The sequence below is a fragment of the Bufo bufo genome, chromosome 3 (genome assembly GCF_905171765.1).
Source record: "Bufo bufo chromosome 3, aBufBuf1.1, whole genome shotgun sequence".
Classification (NCBI taxonomy): domain Eukaryota; kingdom Metazoa; phylum Chordata; class Amphibia; order Anura; family Bufonidae; genus Bufo; species Bufo bufo.
The window spans coordinates 381,651,502-381,672,498 of NC_053391.1; the positions used below are offsets into that span (position 1 = coordinate 381,651,502).

The following is a 20,997-nucleotide window of genomic DNA, read 5'->3' on the forward strand; positions in this document are numbered from 1 at the left end:
TAAAGCGATCAAAAAGTTGTATGTACCCTAAAACAGAACCACTGATAAAGCTCCTGTGAGAGAAAGATAAAATGATGTCAGAAAATGGCTGTACTGGTGTCCAGAGGCTGATCAATAGCAACATGATGCCCATACACCATTCCACCAAAATTTTCCCCCCAAAAACCATATGGAACTTCTTCACGTCTGATCCCTGCCGTGTGCCCAAACAGCTATTTTAGACTACATATGAAGTGTTGCCGTGTTCAGGAGAAAAAGCTTAACTAAATTTGTGTTTCTTTTTATCCTGTTATCCCTTGTGAACCCCGTGGGAAGCTTATGCAACACTTTATTAGAAGAAATGTTTCTAAATTGTATTAAAAGCCTGAGGGGTCAAAGTAGTAATTACACCCTTCAATAATTTCCTTGAGGGATGTAGCTTCCAAAATGGGGTCACTTATTGGGGAATTCTGCTGTAGCCTTCAAATGTAACATGATGCCCAAAAACCATTCCAGCAAAATCTTCCTTCCAAAAACCATATGGCTCTTTTTTTCCTTCTGAGCCCTGCCGTGTGCCCATACAGTAGTTTTCAACCATATATGGGGTGTTTCTGTAAACTGCTGAATCAGGGTAATATAAATTGAGGTTTGTTTGGCTGTTAACCCTTTATGCCTTACAGGAAAAAATAGATGAAAATGTAAAATATGCAACAAAAAAAAGGGAAATTTTGAAATTTTGCCTCCATTTTCCTTTAAAGAGCTGAACCAGGACATTTTCCCCTTTTCACCCAGGCAGCCCCTCTAAGATGATCATCTGAACATTTCATGCTCCAATGCTCTCCCTTGCCCTGCGCTGTATCAAAAGCTTTTTTGATTACATTTGTACACTGCTAGGCAGAGGCTTCTGCCTAGCAGTGATGCCAGTGATGTCACCAGCTCTGATGAATAGGCTTTAGTGCTGCCCTAGCCTCGTCAACACTGAGAACCACAACGGTGCACCCATGTCCAGCACATCGCTTCTGGGTTCAGTGACGTGACCGCACGTGTGCACTATACATCTTCACAAGTCGGGAATGAAACCAAAGACGTGCAAACATGCCGTTCTGGACATGGGTGTGCAGGTGCAGGATCTCAGCGCTAGACCAGAGGGTCTAGTGCTGTCAATCTAATGGCAGGGGGCGTGAACTGCAGCAGAGGGGCATCATCATGGAACACTAGGGACGAACCGCATAAGCCTGTCTCCTGGTGCTCGAATGCTTAATTTGTATATTTTTAAAAGTTTCTTTTTCTTCACCACCAGACCACTGGCAGCAGAAAGAAAGGTATAGTTTGTGTCAGAGTCATCAACCCTACCAGGGTGACAGAGCTTCTTTAAGGTAGTAAAAAAATCTATTTTATTAGATTGTTATCACTCACCTGCTCCCATTGGGCTTAAAATCTAAATTTCAAATTGACCAGTCGGTCGATCGGTATGTTTTTTTTAAAGTTTGGGAGGAAAGAAGTACCTGGAAACCTATGCACAGAGAAAACCTACAAATACCATGTTGTCCTTTGTCAGATACAAAGTCAGCATCTAGAAGGCATCTATTCTAACCACTCAGCCATTGGATGGTCTGTCCTTAGATCTTTGATCTGTGAGGGTCAGACCCCCAGGACTCCTACCAATAAGCTGAATAAAGGGGGATTACTAAAGTGTTATAGTCCTTTCATTGTTTACACTGATACAGTGGCTGTTTGACAACATAATTTTTCAGGACATGTAAGAAAATCCCAGTTGTCAGCTGATCTGTCGCTTTGGGAGATTCCACTGCTTTTATAAGTGTCCCTCACATTTGACAAATTCCTCCATGGTACATTGTTTTCTTATACCTTTGTGATTACTGATACCTTAGTGGGCTGGAGAATACTACATGCTACATGCACACAACATTTTTAACGGACGTTTATTTCACTGATGCCTTTCTGAGAAACATTTAATTGTATGGGGGCAGCCTGTGAGTGAAAAACGGACAAGATAGAACATGTTCTATTTTTTTACATCCGTTTTTTACTGACAGTCAAAAAAACTGCCGTGTGAATAACCCCATTATTACCATTGGTCTTAAAACAGAAGTGTGATGGCCATTAAAAAATGTTGTGTGCATGTAGCCTTAATGAGTATTCTCTGAGCTTTCAGTCGGTTAAGATTTTCAAGGAATGGAAGAGCACAGACCCTAGGGAACTTCGCTAGTATTGAATCTGACATCACAGCCTGAGGTTTAGGTCAGTTAGAGACTGTTTCCATGACAACGGTAATTGCATTTTGGAACGAGCAGCATTTGGGGACACTTGGATTGCTTCCCCATGTACCAGACAGTAGAAAAGTCTGAGCAGCAATTTATTTCATTGGTATAGTAAGTCCATCTAATGATCCTTTCTACCATGTGCTGCATTCAGATTGAAAGAGCGGAACACCTACACCAGTTCTTCATGAGGCCGTATCATATTTGCAATTCAAAAAATAGGGGCACATCCAAAAATAAGAAAAGAGTGCCGGCTCACGGTATGCAGTGCACAATGTAAAAGAAGAAAGAAAGAACACTGAAACAGGAGCCGCACATCTAAAATGTAACAAATTTATTCAAGAAAACAGACACGACACAGAAAAAGTTAAAATCGTTATACAACAAATCAGGGCCATGTGAACCATATATCAGCACATGCCACCCTGGCTCACCACAAAGTCATAGGCATGCCCCCACATCAATAAGTATATAACATTTATAAAGTGCATGTAATCCATCAACAATGAATAAAAGCTCAAATACTTAACATAGAAGTAGCATGGTGGGGGGTATGCGTGGCGGTCAGGAAAAGAGCCCACGCGTATATCGCCTGACTTGCTGGCTTCCTCAGGAGTGCCGTATCATATTTGCATAGGGGTCACACTTCAGGTTCTTGTGTTATAAATTGTTCATTTCACCACACCGTTTTTTTATTTTTTATTATTCAAAATCAAACTGAATGAAATGCCTTTTATTCCTGGGTGCCTAGCTCATCCATCACAGCTAAGCCTGATCTCCCATGATTATTTTGTGTAACCATTACAGACATTTTGAGATGTAGGGAAAAAGGTCATTTGTGCCAGCAGACTAGTCTGTTCTATGTAAAGTGAGGGAGAGAGGGGAACAGATCACTGGTGCCAGTACCTGTAAGATCCAGGATGGGCTCACTTGTAAGATCCAGGAGGGGCTTCATCCGCAAAGCGGCAGGACGTGGGTGCACTGAGGGGCTAGGCCCTGCCCTCAGTCCACTTAAGAGTTCATTTCCCTATTGGAATACATTTCTGGTGGAATTCCGCAAGGGTTTTACATAAGAAAGGTATTGTACCAGTACCATTCTGCTTACTTACAAAGTCAATATCCAGTTTTTGCGGATCCGCAGATCCTCAAAACACGGACACGGCAATGTGCGGTCCGCATTTTGCGGACCGCACATCACCGACACTAATAGAATATGCCTATGAATAGGACCCGGAATAGGACATGTTCTATTTTTTTCGGGAACGGAAATGCGGACCCGGAAGTGCGGGTCCGCATTTCCGGAGCTGGGCCGCACATCGTGTGGCCCCATAGAAATTAATGGGTCCGCAATTCCGTTCCGCAAAATGCGGAATGAAATTGCGGATGTGTGAATGGGGCCTTAATGAGCTGTAGCTCTTCACTCTGACTTGTAGAGGAGGGTCAAAAATGGGGCATACGAAAAGGGGTTCTCTTGATGAATCATCATGTTGTCTTTGGTGAAAGAATTGTTTAAAAAAAACCTTGGCTGCTCTCTTCCACTGAAGGCACCACATCGGCCCTTGGGTTGTGCCTGGCATTGCAGCTCAGCTCCAGTGAAGTGAATGAGGCTGAGATTCATTACCACGCGGTGTTCTTGATCGGAGAATCTCACTACAGGTTTTCTTCTTGTCAGTTTTTGTGGATGAGAATAGCGCTTTCTAGTGTTGTGAGAAAAAAATGGAATGCATGCAGAAGCTATCCGTTTTTCAGGGATCATTTTTTTTTTGCAGACTTAATTCGACACAGCTTGGGGCATGAGGTCTGACATTTCACAGCTGCGTAAAATATAAATTAGAATGTGAGTGCACCTTTATATATCAATATGGTCCATCACTTAAAGTGTCACTAAACTTTCAAAAAATGTTGATATATAATGGCGACATATGAAAAGTTTTGTTCAGTGGGGCGTGAAAGTGCTGAGACCCCCACCAATCACTAGAACAAAGAGATAAAAGCACTTACATAGCCACAGGAGATGGAGTCAGGACAGACTAATAGGGGAAAATTTATCAAAACGGGTGTAAAAGAAAATCTGGCTTATTTGCTTATAGCAACCAATCAGATTCCACGTTTAATTTTTCAGAGCTCCTTTGGAAAATAAAAAGTGGAATCTGATTGGTTGCTATGGGCAACTACGCCAGTTTTCCTTTACACTAATTTTATAAATCTTGCCCTAGAGTTTCTTTCGACCCTGTTTCCAACAGTGAGGATAGAGAGGGTGCTATGTGATCGCTTCTCTCTCCTCAGTCTACCGAATGGTGGAGGTCTCAGCACTTAGACCCCAACCACTTTTGATATGTCGCTATGATATATGATAAAAGTTTTTTTAAAGTTTAAATGCTTGATATCAAACTGTAAAAATGTTATTATAAACTATCTTACGAAGGTCAGTATAACACATGTCTCTTTTCGGGGTTGCTGCGGCTTTAAAGCGATCCTCAGCACTGCCTCCCTCTGAAATGCCCCCGGCATGTTTTCGGCAAAATTTTGGCGCAGCTGTCCACACCAAGATTCCATTAAGAAAGCCATTGTGTGACTGTGTATACAGAGATAGCTGTCATTCACTGATAGGACCGCCTCCTTGACTTCAAAGTCCAAAATTAGTAGGAATATAAATGTATAAAATAAAAGTTCTGCTAAATCTTTTCCTGCTAAACTACATATCAATCTCATCTGCTCCTGCTCCTCTATAACATGGTGTCTATAACATTTTCATGATGACAGGTTCCTTCTTCAGAATCTTGCAATTTTCCATTTTTGTGTTTTTGTTTTTTACTCCCTGCATTCCTGGGCCATAACTTTTTTATTTTTCCATTTTCATAGCCGTATGGGGGCTTGTTTTTGCTGGACAAGTTGTACTTTCTATGGCACTATTTACTGCTGCATATGATGTAGTCTGAAGAGCTGTGTGAGGGCTCATTTTTTTGCAGGACGATCTGTAGTTTTTATTGATAAAACATTCTGCAATGTGTATGACTTTTTGATCATGCAATTGGCAGACTGCCATTTCTAATTATCTGTGGGATTTAAGACATTGCTAAATAGAAAATGCAGTATATTCAAATGTAGTGCTGCCACCTAGAGGCCTACATTGGAATATACTTGTGAAAGGCCAGAAAGCCTCCAGCAGGCTCAGACCTTTCACAATAAACAAACGGCTACCCCAGTCACCATGTGGGGGAGCAGTTCCAGACACTTCCAGGTTTTCAGTTCTCAGATGCTGTGGTCACATTTGACCACCGCATCTGAGGGATTAAATGTCTGGGAGTGGTGTTATCGCCAGTCACAAACATTAGTTCTGGGTGTCTGCTGTTTGAAACAGCAGAAACCTGGCGGCTATAGCCATTTTTAAAGGCCGGGATACGGAAAGGGTGGCAATACAATAATGTACAGATGCAGCCGAGCTAAACTTGATGATTATTGCTATGTGTTATCAGAGTCAATTTTAGCTCGGCAACATCTGTACTACAAATTATAATGTAGATTATTATATGCCACCTATAACAAAATCTAAGCCAAAAAGTAGTAGCAATACGGTAAAGCAATACAAATTATGTTCTGTGTCTCAGTTGGATAGATACAGTCTTGTGAAAAAATTAGGACACCCTTTGAAAGCATGTGGTTTTTTGTAACATTTTTAATAAATGGTTATTTCATCTCCGTTTCAACAATACAGAGAGATTAAAGTAATCCGACTAAACAAAGAAAACTGAAGAAAAGTCTTTTCAAGATCTTCTGTAAATGTCATTCTACAAAAATGCCTATTCTAACTGAGGAAAAAGATAGGACACCCTTGCCCCTAATAGCGAGTGTTACCTCCTTTGGCTGAAATAACTGCAGTGAGACGGTTCTTGTAGCCATCTACCAGTCTTCGACATCGGTCTGAGGAAATTTTACCCCACTCCTCAATGCAGAACTTTTTCAGCTGTGAGATGTTTGAGGGGTTTCTTGCACGTACAGCCCTTTTCAAGTCACCCCACAGCATCTCAATGGGATTCAAATCTGGACTTTGACTTGGCCATTCCAGGACTCTCCATTTCTTCTTTTTCAGCCAATCTTTGGTTGATTTACTAGTATGTTTTGGGTCATTGTCATGTTGCATGGTCCAGTTCCGCTTCAGCTTTAATTTTCTAACTGATGGTCTCACATGTTCTTCAAGCACCTTCTGATACACAGTAGAATTCATCGTGGATTCTATGATGGTGAGCTGACCAGGTCCTGCTGCAGCAAAGCAGCCCCAAACCATGACACTTCCACCTCCATGCTTCACAGTTGGTATGAGGTTCTTTTCTTGGAATGCTGTGTTTGGTTTACGCCAAACATGTCCTCTGCTGTTGTGTCCAAATAATTCAATTTTGGACTCATCTGTCCAAAGAACATTATTCCAGAAGTCCTGGTCTTTGTCAACTTTATCGCTGGCAAATGTCAGTCTGGCCTCGATGTTTCTCTTGGAAAGCAAAGGTTTCCTCCTTGCACACCTCCCATGCAAGTTAAACTTGTACAGTCTCTTTCTGATTGTAGAGGCATGTACTTCTACATCAACAGTAGCCAGAGCCTGCTGTAGTTCTCGAGATGACACTTTAGGGTTTTTGGATACCTCTTTTAGCATCTTGCGGTCTGCTCTTGGGGTGAACTTGCTGGGGCGACCAGTCCTGGGCATGTTGGCAGTTGTTTTGAAAGCCCTCCACTTGTAGACTATCTTCCGGACAGTGGAATGGCTGATTTCAAAATCTTTTGAGATCTTTTTAAATCCCTTCCCAGACTCATAGGCTGCTACAATCTTTTTTCTGAAGTCCTCTGACAGCTCTTTTGCTCTCACCATGGTGCTCACTCTCACTTCAACAGTCAGGAGCACACCAAACTAAATGTCTGAGGTTTAAATAGGGCAAGCCTCATTCAACATGCAGAGTAACGATCTACTAATTATGTGCACCTGGTGTGATATACCTGTGTGAGATCTGAGCCAATTTAAGAGGGAATACATGTGAGGGTGTCCTATCTTTTTCCTCAGTTAGAATAGGCATTTTTGTAGAATGACATTTACAGAAGATCTTGAAAAGACTTTTCTTCAGTTTTCTTTGTTTAGTTGGATTAATTTAATCTCTCTGTATTGTTGAAACGGAGATGAAATAACCATTTATTAAAAATGTTACAAAAAACCACATGCTTTCAAAGGGTGTCCTAATTTTTTCACATGACTGTAGATGTTTCCTCCCAGGACCTCAATAATTTTCTGGTATGAAATAATTTTTGTCATCACAGTGGTTCTCCAGCTGTTCCATTGCATGGTAATCTCATTTTTGTTGATATCTTCTTATGCTCAGGAAAGAAAATGAATTCCGGCTGCACTGTTTAGTAATACATCTAATAGCAGCTTACCATCCACAATACTCCTAAGGTGTGTCTGTAATTACATTACAATGTGCATAATAGCTTCCAACACTGCCAGTGCTTCTTCTCCAATTAGCTACTACAATTTGCTCCCATTTGGGTGCACGACAATCTCATGCTGTCTTTTACGCATGGTCAGCTCTCCCAAATCCCTAATATATAAGAACTGACTTCTCTGTCTGCAATGGAAGCTTTCATAACGTAGCTTGTGCTGCTTGGTCGGCAGTGTTGGTCCCTGTCTTGCAGAAAAGCAGATTAGTATAGCTCTTCCTCCATTAAGCCGTCAGTTTTAATTTAACAGAGCGGCTCAGAGCATGGAGACTATTTCCTTTTTACCATTCTGTTTCAAAGGTGTGTGAACGATAAGGAAATAAACCTTAGCTTCAATGAATCTGTTTGCATTTTCGCAGGAAGAATAATAGCTGTGAGAAGGCATAGCGATGTCTGTTTGCAACAATGGTGCCAGGATTCCATCTCCTCAAGAAGCTGCCAATGGTTTGACCCAGCCCAGTGCCTCAGGCACCTGGCATAAGCCAGAAGAAGAAGCAAGAACTGTGGAGCCCAACCTCGTTAAAAAGGCCCACAGGGAAATTTTGGACCATGAGCGGAAAAGAAGAGTAGAGCTAAAGTGCATGGAGCTGCAGGAAATGATGGAAGAACAGGGGTAAGTCATTATCCATAGGCAGCCTCATTCTGTAACAATCATAGCCAAATGTTACAGGGGGAGATTTATCGAAACTAGTAGAAAGGAAAACTGACTTAATTTCCCATAGCAACCAGATTCCATCTTTCATTTTTCAGAGATTTGAAAAATTAAAGGCGGACTCTGATTGATTGCTATGGACAACTAAGCCAGTTTTTCTCTACACCAGTTTTGATAAATCTCCCCAATAAAGCTAGGGAAGAAGCTTCTATTAATACATGTATGTCCTGGGATCCTGCATACATCCATAGTCGCAGCACTTTCTGCATGGTTTTAATATCTGATATAAAGCAAGATGTATTTTGGTCTATTAGGGGCAAAATAACCATAGCTTTTTTTCCACATACTTTCCAGAAATATAAAGTACTGGCTTATGATGAAGTACACAAGCCTTCTTTCTCCCGAACAGTATGTTCTCTCTAATAACGCTCTGTTCACACTAGAGTCATGACTTCCAATTATAATGTGACATATCTATCTTTTGACTGATCCATATAACTGTTGCTGCACACCTTTAATTTTAATGGGTTCCAGCATTCTTGAAGGTACGCATAGGGCTGTAGACTGTACAGTTCATGCTGTCAAAAATACTGGAAAGCCTATCATAAACCCCAGATGACAATCTGTAGAACAAGTATAATCAAAATCTTAGCAACTAGGATTTTACACTTGAGGTTCACATAACTGATCCCAGTACAATGTTTGTCTGCTATTCTGTTGCCCAAGAGAACCTACCACTGTCCTGGACTTTGCCGACACATTGAGCAGCAATGTAGATGTTTAATCAATGCTCAACACAACTCATCTTCATAGCTGATATGTCAGTAAGAAGAAAACGGATGAGAAATGTTATCCGCTAGAATACCCCTTTAATGTAATAACTCTTTAAAGGGGTTGTGCAAGAATGATGGGGTTTCTTTCTTCTTACCTGCTTCATGGCACTGACTTCCCGCTCCTTTTCCTGCAGGCCTGCAATACTCTGCTGGGCTCCATCGATGTCAACCTCCGATTTGACATCGCAACAGCCAATCACTGGCCGTGGAGGTGTTCAGCTCCCCTTGTGTCATGTGACCATTTGTCTTGATTGCAAGGGGAGCCAGACACTGGATGTTAACATCGATGGAGCCAGCAGAGGTTCGCAGGCCTGCAGTAGAAGGAATCTAGTGTCGGGAAGCAGGTAAGTCATCTTCCCTTTGTAGGTCTGGCAGAATGCTGCAGTTTGCCAAACAACCCCCCCCCCCCATTCTTTAAGGTTTATTGAAAAGCCATTACAGATGTGTCCGTCATTAACTTGTCTCTAAACCAAACATATCCATTGGCCATCCATCACCCATAAGCTCCCACATGTTTAATGTGTACATCATTTTTACTGGATGGAGCAAGAGTGTAGTGAGTTGGGGAACCTGAGTGAGGCAACCAAGGCTGGTGCCATAACCCAGTGCTGGGAAGCAGGTAAGTATGCTTCCCTTTGCAGTTCTGCACAGGAGGAGGGGGAACGCCAAGAACTCCCCCAAAGCAAATCCCCTTTTAAAGTAGTCGTGAAAAGTTCATTTTTGCATTATATATTCAAAATATATTTTTAAATTTCTCTAGTGCTTACAAAATAAATAATTAAGTGATTTTGCCAAATTTCTTATTAAAGGGGTTGTCAGCTCTGAAGCCCGACATACCTCCATTTTTTACCCAGGCACCCCCCTGATATGATGCTCTAATTTGCCCTGTGCTGAATAACATCGGGCAAAGGTGACATACCAGGCTCTCCATATGGTAAGCTAAGCGGAGGCTTCTGCCTAGCAGACTGATGAGCGGGCTTTAGGCCCCTTTCACACGGGTGAGTATTCCGCGCGGATGCGATGCGTGAGGTGAACGCATTGCACCCGCACTGAATATCGACCCATTCATTTCTATGGGGCTGCTCACATGAGCGGTGATTTTCACACATCACTTATGCGTTGCGTGAAAATCGCAGCATGCTCTATATTCTGCGTTTTTCACGCAACGCAGGCCCCATAGAAGTGAATGGGGTTGCGTGAAAATCGCAAGCATCTGCAAGCAAGTGCGGATGCGGTGCGATTTTCACGCACGGTTGCTAGGAGACGATCGGGATGGAGACCCGATCATTATTATTTTCCCTTATAGCATTGTTATAAGGGAAAATAATAGCATTCTGAATACAGAATGCATAGTAAAACAGCGCTGGAGGGGTTAAAATAAATAAATAAATAATTAACTCACCTTAGTCCACTTGATCGCGTAGCCCGGCATCTCCTTCTGTCTCCTTTGTTGAATAGGACCTGTGGTGAGCATTAAATACAGGAACAGGACCTTTGATGATGTCACTCCGGTCATCACATGATCTTTTACCATGGTGATGGGTCATGTGATGACTGGAGTGACGTCATCAAAGGTCCTTGACCTGTAATGGACGCTCACCACAGGTCCTGTTCAGCAAAGGAGACAGAAGGAGATGCCGGCATCGCGATCAAGTGGACTAAGGTGAGTTAAATTCTTTTTTATTTTTAACCCCTCCAGCGCTATTTTACTATTCATTCTGTATTCAGAATGCTATTATTTTCCCTTATAACCATGTTATAAGGGAAAATAATACAATCTACAGAACACCGATCCCAAGCCCGAACTTCTGTGAAGAAGTTCGGGTTTGGGTACCAAACATGCACGATTTTTCTCACGCGAGTGCAAAACGCATTACAATGTTTTGCACTCGCGCAGAAAAATCGTGGGTGTTCCCGTAACGCACCCGCACATTTTCCCGCAACGCCCGTGTGAAAGAGGCCTTAGTGCTGCACTAGCCTGTAAAACGGCTAGAGCAGTGCAAAATCCCGCCCATAAGTGCCGGTGACATCACCAGCAACACTGCTAGGCGGAAGCCTCTGCCTAGCAGTCTGAAAATATAAATAAACAAGACCTTGTCCAGCGCAGGACAAGGGATGCCCATGTTAGAGGGGCGGAAATGGGGTTATGTCCGGGTTCAGCTCTGAACCCGGACAACTCCTTTAATGAATATACTATTATGTATATATAGCAACTATGAGCAACTATGCAGATCTATGTGTTTCCTACAAATAAACCTTGTGTAGTGTAACCACGCAGTTATGTTTAACTCCAGTCCCTTCTAGGCCTGCTTACTAACTAGAAGGCAAGGGAACAAATAAAATGGCACAATACAGAATATGACTGCACATAAGATTAGTTTTTAGTCTATTAAAATGGAGACACATGGGGACTGTAGACCCAAAACTGCAGGATATTTTAAATAAAAAGGGTTTTCCAGGCTGCTGATATTGATGACCTATCCTCAGGATAGGTCATTAATATTCCATCAGTGGGGGCCCGACACCCCACATCCACACTGAGCAGTTGTTCCCTGCAGCCACTAGTGTTGGAACTAGCACCATGAATTCAAAGAGAACCACAGCTCTGTTCAAAGTGTACTGACCATGCCAGGTTAGTGCTCCACAGCTCCCATTCACTTCAATAGAAAATGAGCTGCAGCAGCTCAGCATGGCCACTACACTTTGAACGGCGCTATGCTTCTTGTTCCATTGAAAGTGCTAGTTCGAGCCACAGGGAGCAGCTGATTGGTGGGGTGCAGGGTGTTGGACCATTTCAGGAGCCTAGAAAACCCCTTTAAGGCAATATGTCTAGGAAGGATCTCAATCAACCTTTTCAGTGCCAGACTTGTCATGGAAACCTTCAACCTATGATGGCTGAAACATTCATTAACAGGAACAATTTGGATTTAGATTAGGAATGATTTATGGTTAAATAATCACAGAAAATTCTTATATGTGACGTTTCCTAAGAGATAAATGAACACGTTAGTCCTCGAGGATACTTTGTGAACTGAAGCTTTCTGGCAAGGTCACTAGAGTGTTCACAATTACCGTCCATGTATAGAACGTCTGCAGATCTGAAGGTCTAAAAAAGAAAGAAATTATTTGCCATCCAAATTAAATTTTTGCTTAGCATTACAGAAATTATTAAAGGAGATTGTCAACAACGACATTATTCCGAAGGCTCAATCAAATAAATATGAGATAGCAGGATTCCTGAGTAAGCATTTATCTTATTCAAAGCACCACTATCACATCACAATTACATGGACTGGCAAGTCCCCAAACTCTCTATATCACGCAAGAAGGATTTCTAAGCATAATTTAAAATGAATGTTCCTTCTCATTGACTATACATTAATCCTAAGCTTCAGAACATAACACAATGTGTTTTATATCTACAGTAAGCTTAGAATACATGTACCACATACAAGGAATAGTGTAACCCTTAAACGTGATAAAGAGGAAGATATATGGATTAGGAACAGGAAAATGAAAAGGGGTACAAGACTTACATACAGTACAATGTACAAGTGATAGGTAAATAGATCACATTAGCCTCTCACATACTGGTGGATTAAAACTGATGCTGCTCCCCCCACTTCATTCATTCCCTGCCTCCTTCTCCCTATTTCTTATTTCTGCCTTATTGTAGATGGATTATGTTGGTGAGTGATTAAGTTTCTGAACAGAGAGCCTGCAGGCATTGAAAGGAGAACTACGGGCTGCTAATAAGTGAGAGAGATGTCACTTTTCCCTAGAAACATATATCAGTTAGGATAACAATATTGATATGGCCCATCTTCAGGATAGGCCACTAATGTCTGATCGGCAGGGATCTGACACCCCGCACCCCAACCCATCAGCAGTTCCCCAGAAGCTACAAAGCTCTGTCTACTCTGACTGGTTACTACAGTGCTACTTCCATTGAAATGCCCTGTTTACTACCCCCTAAGACCAGTCTAGATTCCTTCCAATTTCCGTTTTTTTAGCGCCAGATCACTGCTGCTTGCAGCAGCAACAAGTCTGTCTTCGAATTATGCAGATCATTTATTCATTCATTAAATGCTTCATTCTGCGCCAGTATGCAGTACATGTATGGTGTCTGACTAGAATATTCTCTAAAATGTGTTCTTACACTCTTTAAATACCCTTTCCACAGAATTTGTTTTAAACATATTGTTGAGTAGTTAAAATGTACCTTTATTAAATCCAATTCTAAGTGTGCTAAAATAATTTTGTAATACACTATATTTCTTTTTCACTTTTCCATGTGAAATAGGCACCGGAAGTTCAGGTGACTATGGCACTTTAGACTTCGGACTCCCATACAGCGCTGTGTACAGGAGTATGAATTCTCAAGTGGCTGCACGGGGAGCTGTACAGGCAGGAGCATCACTGCTCCTGCCTGTACCAGTGCTGGCCTAGATGGGAGCTCCTGCCCTGCACCCACTCCGCTCAGCTTTGCTAATATCCTGTATACTACATTGGTATCTGCTAAAGTCTGACATAGGCCATGTATGCCAGGCTTTAGCGGAGTAGCGCTGGTACAGGCAGGGGCAGTGTTGCTCCGTCCTCTACAGCTCTCAGTGCAGCCACAGGGGAATCCATATTGCCATACACAGCGTTGTATGGGAGTAGGGATTCTAAAGCACCAATGGCACATAAACTTCAGGCACCTATTTTGCATGGAAAAGTAAAAAAAAAAAAATTTAAGTATATTACTAAAATTATTTTTAGCACATTTATTATATGATTTAATAAAGTTTAGTTAAAAGATAAAAGTAAGTAGAAAGCTAGCCACTCTTTCAATATTTGCTAAACTTGCTTGAGTGTCATCCACTCAAGCACCATACTGTGCATAGTATAAAGAGCACTAAGGACTTGCCGATTAAAAATAATTGAAACCAATTAAACTAAATCCACTGACACTATGAGTATTATTTAACCTGGATACACTGATCAAATTCATTTTATTAAATCCTTTATATATGTCTACTGTTAGATAGCTAGTAGATTCCTTATGTAGTTTTCAGTCTATCTATCTATCTATCTATCTATCTATCAGTCATCTATTATCTATCTATCTATCTAGAAATAATGAAAAACGGGCAGCACTCCGGTCTTGTGGTGAAAATTCAGTGATGTTTATTACATCCCAAAGCAATGCAGCATTTCAGCTCTCTCAATGGAGCCTTTGTCAAGCTGAAATGCTGCATTGCTTTGGGGTGTAATAAACATCACTGAATTTTCACCACAAGACCGGAGTGCTGCCCGTTTTTCATCATTTCTACCTTACTGTTCCTGGTCTGGGAACTTTTGTGGAATTGCACCTGGCATACCTATAGAGTGCTGCTGACCTTTCTGCTTTTAAATTTTTATTTTTTTTAATCTATCTAGCTATCTAGCCATCAGTCATCTGATATCTATATTTCTATTGATTTATCTATCTATCAGTCATCTATCTATTATCTATCTATCTTTCTATCTATAACAAAAACAAATGAAAGCAGCACAGCAGAAAAAAAGTAAATGGTGTGCCTGCGTCTATAGAGACAATCCGGTAATTATATCCATATATGTACATAAATCCCCCATCAATTGACATAATTGATATATTAAAAATGAATGTGCACAGCTTAATTCAAAACAAAATTGGGAGTATAGCAGATTACTAACCAGCATGGAAACCCCACATGTGTTCGGCGTCAAACAAAGCCAACTGCACATGCGTGGAAGTAAATAACTTGTGGAGCGCAGGAAGCGGCAATGAGGTGAAATGCACACACGGCTGTCAGCTGACCGTCACGTGAGCGCAATCCAACACATGACCGCTTACAGCACTCCACAAGTTATTTACTTCCGCTCATGTGCAGTTGGCTTTGTTTGACGCTGAACGCATGTGGGGTTTCCATGCTGGTTAGTAATCTGCTATACTCCCAATTTTGTTTTGAATTAAGCTGTGAACATTAATTTTTAATATATCAATTATGTCAATTGATGGAGGATTTATGTACATATATGGATATAATTATGTTATGTGAATATTAATGAGAATTATGCAATCGATCGAACAGTTGGCGTGAATAACAATAAAACCATTAAAGCCATACAAAAACAATCATGAATCATAGTAAAAGTAAACCAAAAATATATATCCCAGGTCTACTACATAAACACCCTACACTTCACGTCATGTTAGACGGTAACACTTGAGATAACAAGGACCAGTTTACAATGCAGTTTTTATGTGATTCTTTTTTTCTGTCTGTGAAGTTATAAATATTTTTTTTTGTAAGCCTAATTGCTTTCGATTTTATAAAGCTTTTGCAACCTGTAACTAACATAAGACTAATAAGGATCATTGTATAACCAGAAGCAATTGTTCATGTACTGCTATAATTTAAGTAATTTTCCATTATTATTTCATTTATTTAGAAGCGTAGACTACAATATACTTATTATTTTTAAAGTATTCTATATCTATTCTGGCATTATTCTTTTGTATTTATTTCCCATGGGAATCACATGATAAGCACACTCTTAATTCTTCTAAATTTGTTCAGTTTCTTCTTAAGAATAATCTATTTCAATCTTTGTAATAAAACAATGACCTTAGGAAGAAAAAATATGAACTTTTTAAAGTTGACTATTATTATTAAGGAAATACACATTTCTATTTTTAAAATGAACATTTAGTAACAGTGTTTTTCAGAACTTTAATATCCTCCTTAGTCTAGATCATCAATATCAGATCAGAGAGGGTATGGCGCTGGTCCTCCACATTAGGCTACTTCCACACTAGCGTTTCTGTTTTACGGTATTGAGATGCGTCCATTGACAATGCGTCATTGTCAATGGAGACAAAATGTAACTCACCATAATGAAATGCTCCAAAATGCATTCCGTTCCGCTTGGTTGCGTTCCCATACTGTAAAGCAAACCGCAGCATGCTGCGGGTTTCCGTCATGGCATGCGAAGCAAAGAAAATGGATCCGTCCCCCATTGACTTTCAATGGAGTTCATGACCGATCTGTTGAAAGATAATTCCACCGGATCCGTTCATAACGATGCAGATGGTTGTATTATCAGTAACGGAAGCGTTTTTGTTGAACCCTGTCGGATTCTAGTGTGAAAGTAGCCTTACTCGGCTTTTGAAGGAGCACTTGGGCGAGAACTGTAATATTTTCATTGTTTACCAGGCACAGTGCTGTGCATTCTGTAGTGGCTGTGTATGGTACTACATTTAGCTCTGTCCCATTCATTTGCTTAATAAATCCTTTTTTTAATGAAGCTGGATTCATTTTTGCTTTATACATTCATTTGAAGATATATGGCACTTGGTAAACAATGAAGAAGCTACTACACTCGCCCAAGTTTTGTAGCCCCTTCAGACAGCTGATTCTTGGGGTGTTGGATGTTGGACCACCACTGATCTGATATCTAAGGCCTATCCCTTGGTCTCAGAAAACCTCTTTAAGGCTACTTTCACACTAGCGTTCGGGGCTCCGCTTGTGAGCTCCGTTTGAAGGCTCTCACAAGCGGCCCCGAACGCATCCGTACTGCCCTAATGCATTCTGAGTGGATGCGGATCCGCTCAGAATGCATCAGTCTGGCTCCGTTTGCCTCCGCTCAGCAAGCGGACACCTGAACGCTGCTTGCAGCTTTCAGGTGTCCGCCTGGCCGTACGGAGGCAAACGGATCCGTCCAGACTTACAATGTAAGTCAATGGGGACGGATCCGTTTGAAGATGACACAATATGACTCAATTTTCAAACGGATCCGTCTCCACTGGACGGATCCGTCTGAAGCTACTTTCACACTTAGAATTTTTTTTTAAACTATAATGCAGACGGATCCGTTCTGAACGCAAGTGTGAAAGTAGCCTAAAAATAACTCATAACTTTTACAATTAGTATAAATATCTTATTGTTGCATTAATCGGAGATGTATTATTTTATTTGCACTGTAAGAAATTTCTTATTATTACATTAAAAAAACATAATATTTCCAATAATATAAAGTGACTGGATTGGAAATGGATGCAGCGCTTGCGGCTTCAAATAGAAACTTGATGTTCTTTTCCATACAAATGGGAGAGAGGACATGAAATTACTATAGATGATACATTACTTTCATCTAGTAGAGCCCATGAAAACTTGTTAAACCTTTGCTATTTAATACTAGATTTTGTAAGAGGCTAAAACATCAAAGAAGAAAAGTTATGATGACTTATGAAACTAATATATGCTACTAAAGGTCTTTTTTATTGTTGTATTTTACTATGCATACAAAGCTAGAAGCTAAATGGCTTCATCATCGCTTTATGCTAATATTATTTCATAAAGCAAGTTTATGTCTTCCGTTTACCTAGTTTAAAATGAATTACTGGAATGAACTACAGTATTAAGCTGACTACACTATGAAGAGTCAAGTTTTTGCACTGAACATTGTTAGACCACATTTTTGTTAAAGAGTATGGACACTGCACTTATTTATTTTGTTTTGTTTTTTACTTATTCATTCCCTTAATGCAAAATTAAGAAACAAAATAGTCTTCAATAAAAAATTTTTTGCTGCTGTTGAGTGTGTAACTTATGTACATACTTGTAGCTGGTTGTCCTGCTGGTTCTGAGATAGACCCAACAGTATACAGCATACTGGTCGTGGCTGTGTCACTTCTTTCTCTCTGCTTAACCCCTGACTTTTCTCAGTGTTAGGCAGCAGAGAGGGTAAAGAGTGTTAGGTTTCCCTGGCCACTGCTGCCACCGATCAGCAGCGGCGTCCTGTTGCTGAGGAAACCAGATTGGCTGTGATGATTTCCCCGGCCGCCACAGCCTCCGATCAGCAGCAGTGTCAGTTTGCTGGGAAACTGTACTGTTTGAAAAAACATGGAAGCAGCTCCTATATGAGTGGGATTCAAATTTTTAAAATCGAGGTTCCCTACTTGGATGACAAGATATTCATGTGGTGTAACTAGCCGTGGAAAATTATTCCAACTTATCTAACCATGTAAATTATTTTGAATGTTCCAAATACACCATATATTAATGTGGATTAAAGATATATATTTTAATGTTAATAAATATTTAATATTTTAAATATAATTGTATAATAGTCATTTCCTATAAATTGTGCAAACTTGTGCAAACAGTTTAAATTTTAAACTGCTTTGCCACACCATAAATACATACTTACCTACCCACACTCATCCTTTATTTATGGGTATGTATGTGCACATTCAGTGTCATAGTCTATTTAGTTAGCTTGTGCGCTATGTAAGGGGAGGATGCGATTCTCCCATTACTGTCCCCCCCTTCCCTTCCCAAATACAGACACGGTATTAGAATCAAACTTAAAGCCAATAGACACCTTCTGAGACAGTTTTCTTATTATTACTGATTTACATATATTTGTGACTAATATGTTTGTAATGGGTTTTTAAAACTTTTGCATCTGTACTGTTTGCCTCCTATAACTCCCAGATTTCACACTGTAGAGCAGCTGCAGAAAGCTGTTGAATGATAAATCTGTCAGACATAAATCAACCCAGATGAGTGCTTAGCAGAACTTAAAGAGGTGTAAGAAAATAGCCAGTCTGATGGCTTTTTCACCGAACCTCATTGTATAGCTGCTGAGGCAAACAATGCAACACCAATTACAAAAATGTTTATTTGTCTCAAATACATGTAAATCAATAATTATAAAAAGATGTTTTTTGTTTTTTTCCTATGAATAGACATGTATATCTGGTTAAAAATTGTTTTTGTGATTGTGCTTTTTAAAAAAAAAAATCTGAATTTGCCATCCAGATGTCTTTGGCTCTTTACTTTTACAGCACCTCTTTAGCACATCTCCTGAATATGATAGTCTCACAAAGTATCCCTTGAACAATAAAAAAAATGCCCACATTGTGCGGCCTAAACAAAATGTACCCACACTGAAAATGGCCTACACTGTGCCACCATTTTAGAAAATATGGTCAACAGTGTGTGCCTTGTATTAAAAATCAGATCTCACCACCCCATTAAAGAATACGTCCTTTATGGTGCTGCACGATGTTCAGACACTATGGAAGGAGGTTGGGAAAATTATAGAGAAATAATGGGGCATAACTACCTATACAACTCCTCCTTTTAATGCTTACATGATCACTACAGAAGCTATTGTATATGCTATGTCTAGTGACAAATTTATATTTTTTTACAGTAATGGACTCAGTTCTCACTGCCTACGCTTCAGGTGACTATAGAGCTACTAAAGCATTCAATATAGAGCACATTGAAAGAGAATGAACCAAAAAAAAAACAACTATGCACTTTTTCAGATAATGGAGAAAATGAATGGTATATTACTGAAGCTCAACAGAATGGCATCTTCTGGAACATCTAAAGGGTAGCTTAGCTGCCTCAAGGTGTCCTAAAGGAGAATAGAGGAATAGAGAAAAAGAAAATAAATCCAGAGTGATATCACAGTTTATTCCAGTTTACTATATTTTTTTATTTTAACGTAACTTCATATTGTGACTAAGAATAGCTGTCAGTTTTCAAATTACATCATTCTACTATGAACCAGCAAAATATGTAATACTCTGTCTAATATTGATAAATAAAAAAATATAATAATAATATATAAAAAAATATAAGAATGCCTCCTGATGTTCTGGTGCTGTCCAACCTGGCCACCTCTGGCCAGACTTCTGTGGAGCCATACACCACATACAAGGCACTGAGCAGCAGGGAATCTAGAAGATCCCATTGCACCAACTGTATGAATATCTTAAAGGAGGCAGATACAATTTTAGCAGGAAGGGCACTGTGTCAGCATTCCGCTTCTCTCCTTTTCTGCAAATGGTTTAGAAACTTTAGGGGAATAGGCAGCATCTTACCCTTGAAATTATCTGTTTGGTGGAAGCTTTATTGGTGGAATAATAATTGTTAATCATTTCTGTCATGAAACTAGTAATAAATCCAAGTGGTTAAATGGGCTTGAAATATAATTGATATATCAAAAGATATATCAATATTGTGGTTCTGTCCATATTCTTCATACAAAGTGGTTTACTTTCCCTGGAGTAAAAAAATAATTTGAAATGAGTGCTTTATCTGGAGGCATGATGGCAACAAATTCAGATAATAGGTATTTAACAAGATTTTTATATAAATTTACTCACCATTTAGCAAAGCATTTTTAAGGTTATGGTTGCTAATAACTGAAATGATTAATTTTGTACCCGGCAAATCAACTGGTATTTAGTTAGATTTTGTATGCTGCATGTGTTATTATTAATAATATCATTAAAATAAGGCTAGAGAATCCTAACTATAGAGACTGTGCTTCTTGTTATGGCAATCCCTGAGGTGTTGTTAGTACTAGTCTATTAGTTATAGCAAAATAGGCTCTGTGGATTGAATCAGAAAGGGCTCTAGAAATTCATGCAATAGTCTTCATTAGATGAAGTTAATTGGATCCTCAAAAAAATGCAGTTCATGTATTTTTACGGTACATTATCTTGAAGGTGACAGCATAGGCTCATGTATACATAAAATAATGTTTCATCTTTTCTTTCCATATGTAGAACATATGGATTTAATCATTTAAAGGTGTCTTCCAAGATGCAGCATCCAGCTTTCATTAATTCTAATGTGCAGCCATCTTTCTCTTTGTAAGGTACCATATTCAGGGGCGGACTGGGAACTTAAAGTGGCCCTGGAAAAAAAATAAGTGGCCCCATTTTGTACGCAGGTCC

At 39.9% G+C, this 20,997-nt stretch overlaps 1 protein-coding gene across 1 annotated transcript in view; it reads left to right on the forward strand.

The window, feature by feature from the left end:
* SRRM3 (serine/arginine repetitive matrix 3) overlaps positions 1-20,997 on the forward strand; it is a 487,174-nt gene that overhangs the window by 204,379 nt on the left and 261,798 nt on the right. Inside the window, exon 3 of the mRNA XM_040424724.1 lies at positions 8,102-8,355. Coding sequence (XP_040280658.1) covers positions 8,132-8,355 — 224 coding nt within the window. The 5' untranslated portion in view covers positions 8,102-8,131. The remainder of the gene's footprint in view (positions 1-8,101; positions 8,356-20,997) is intronic.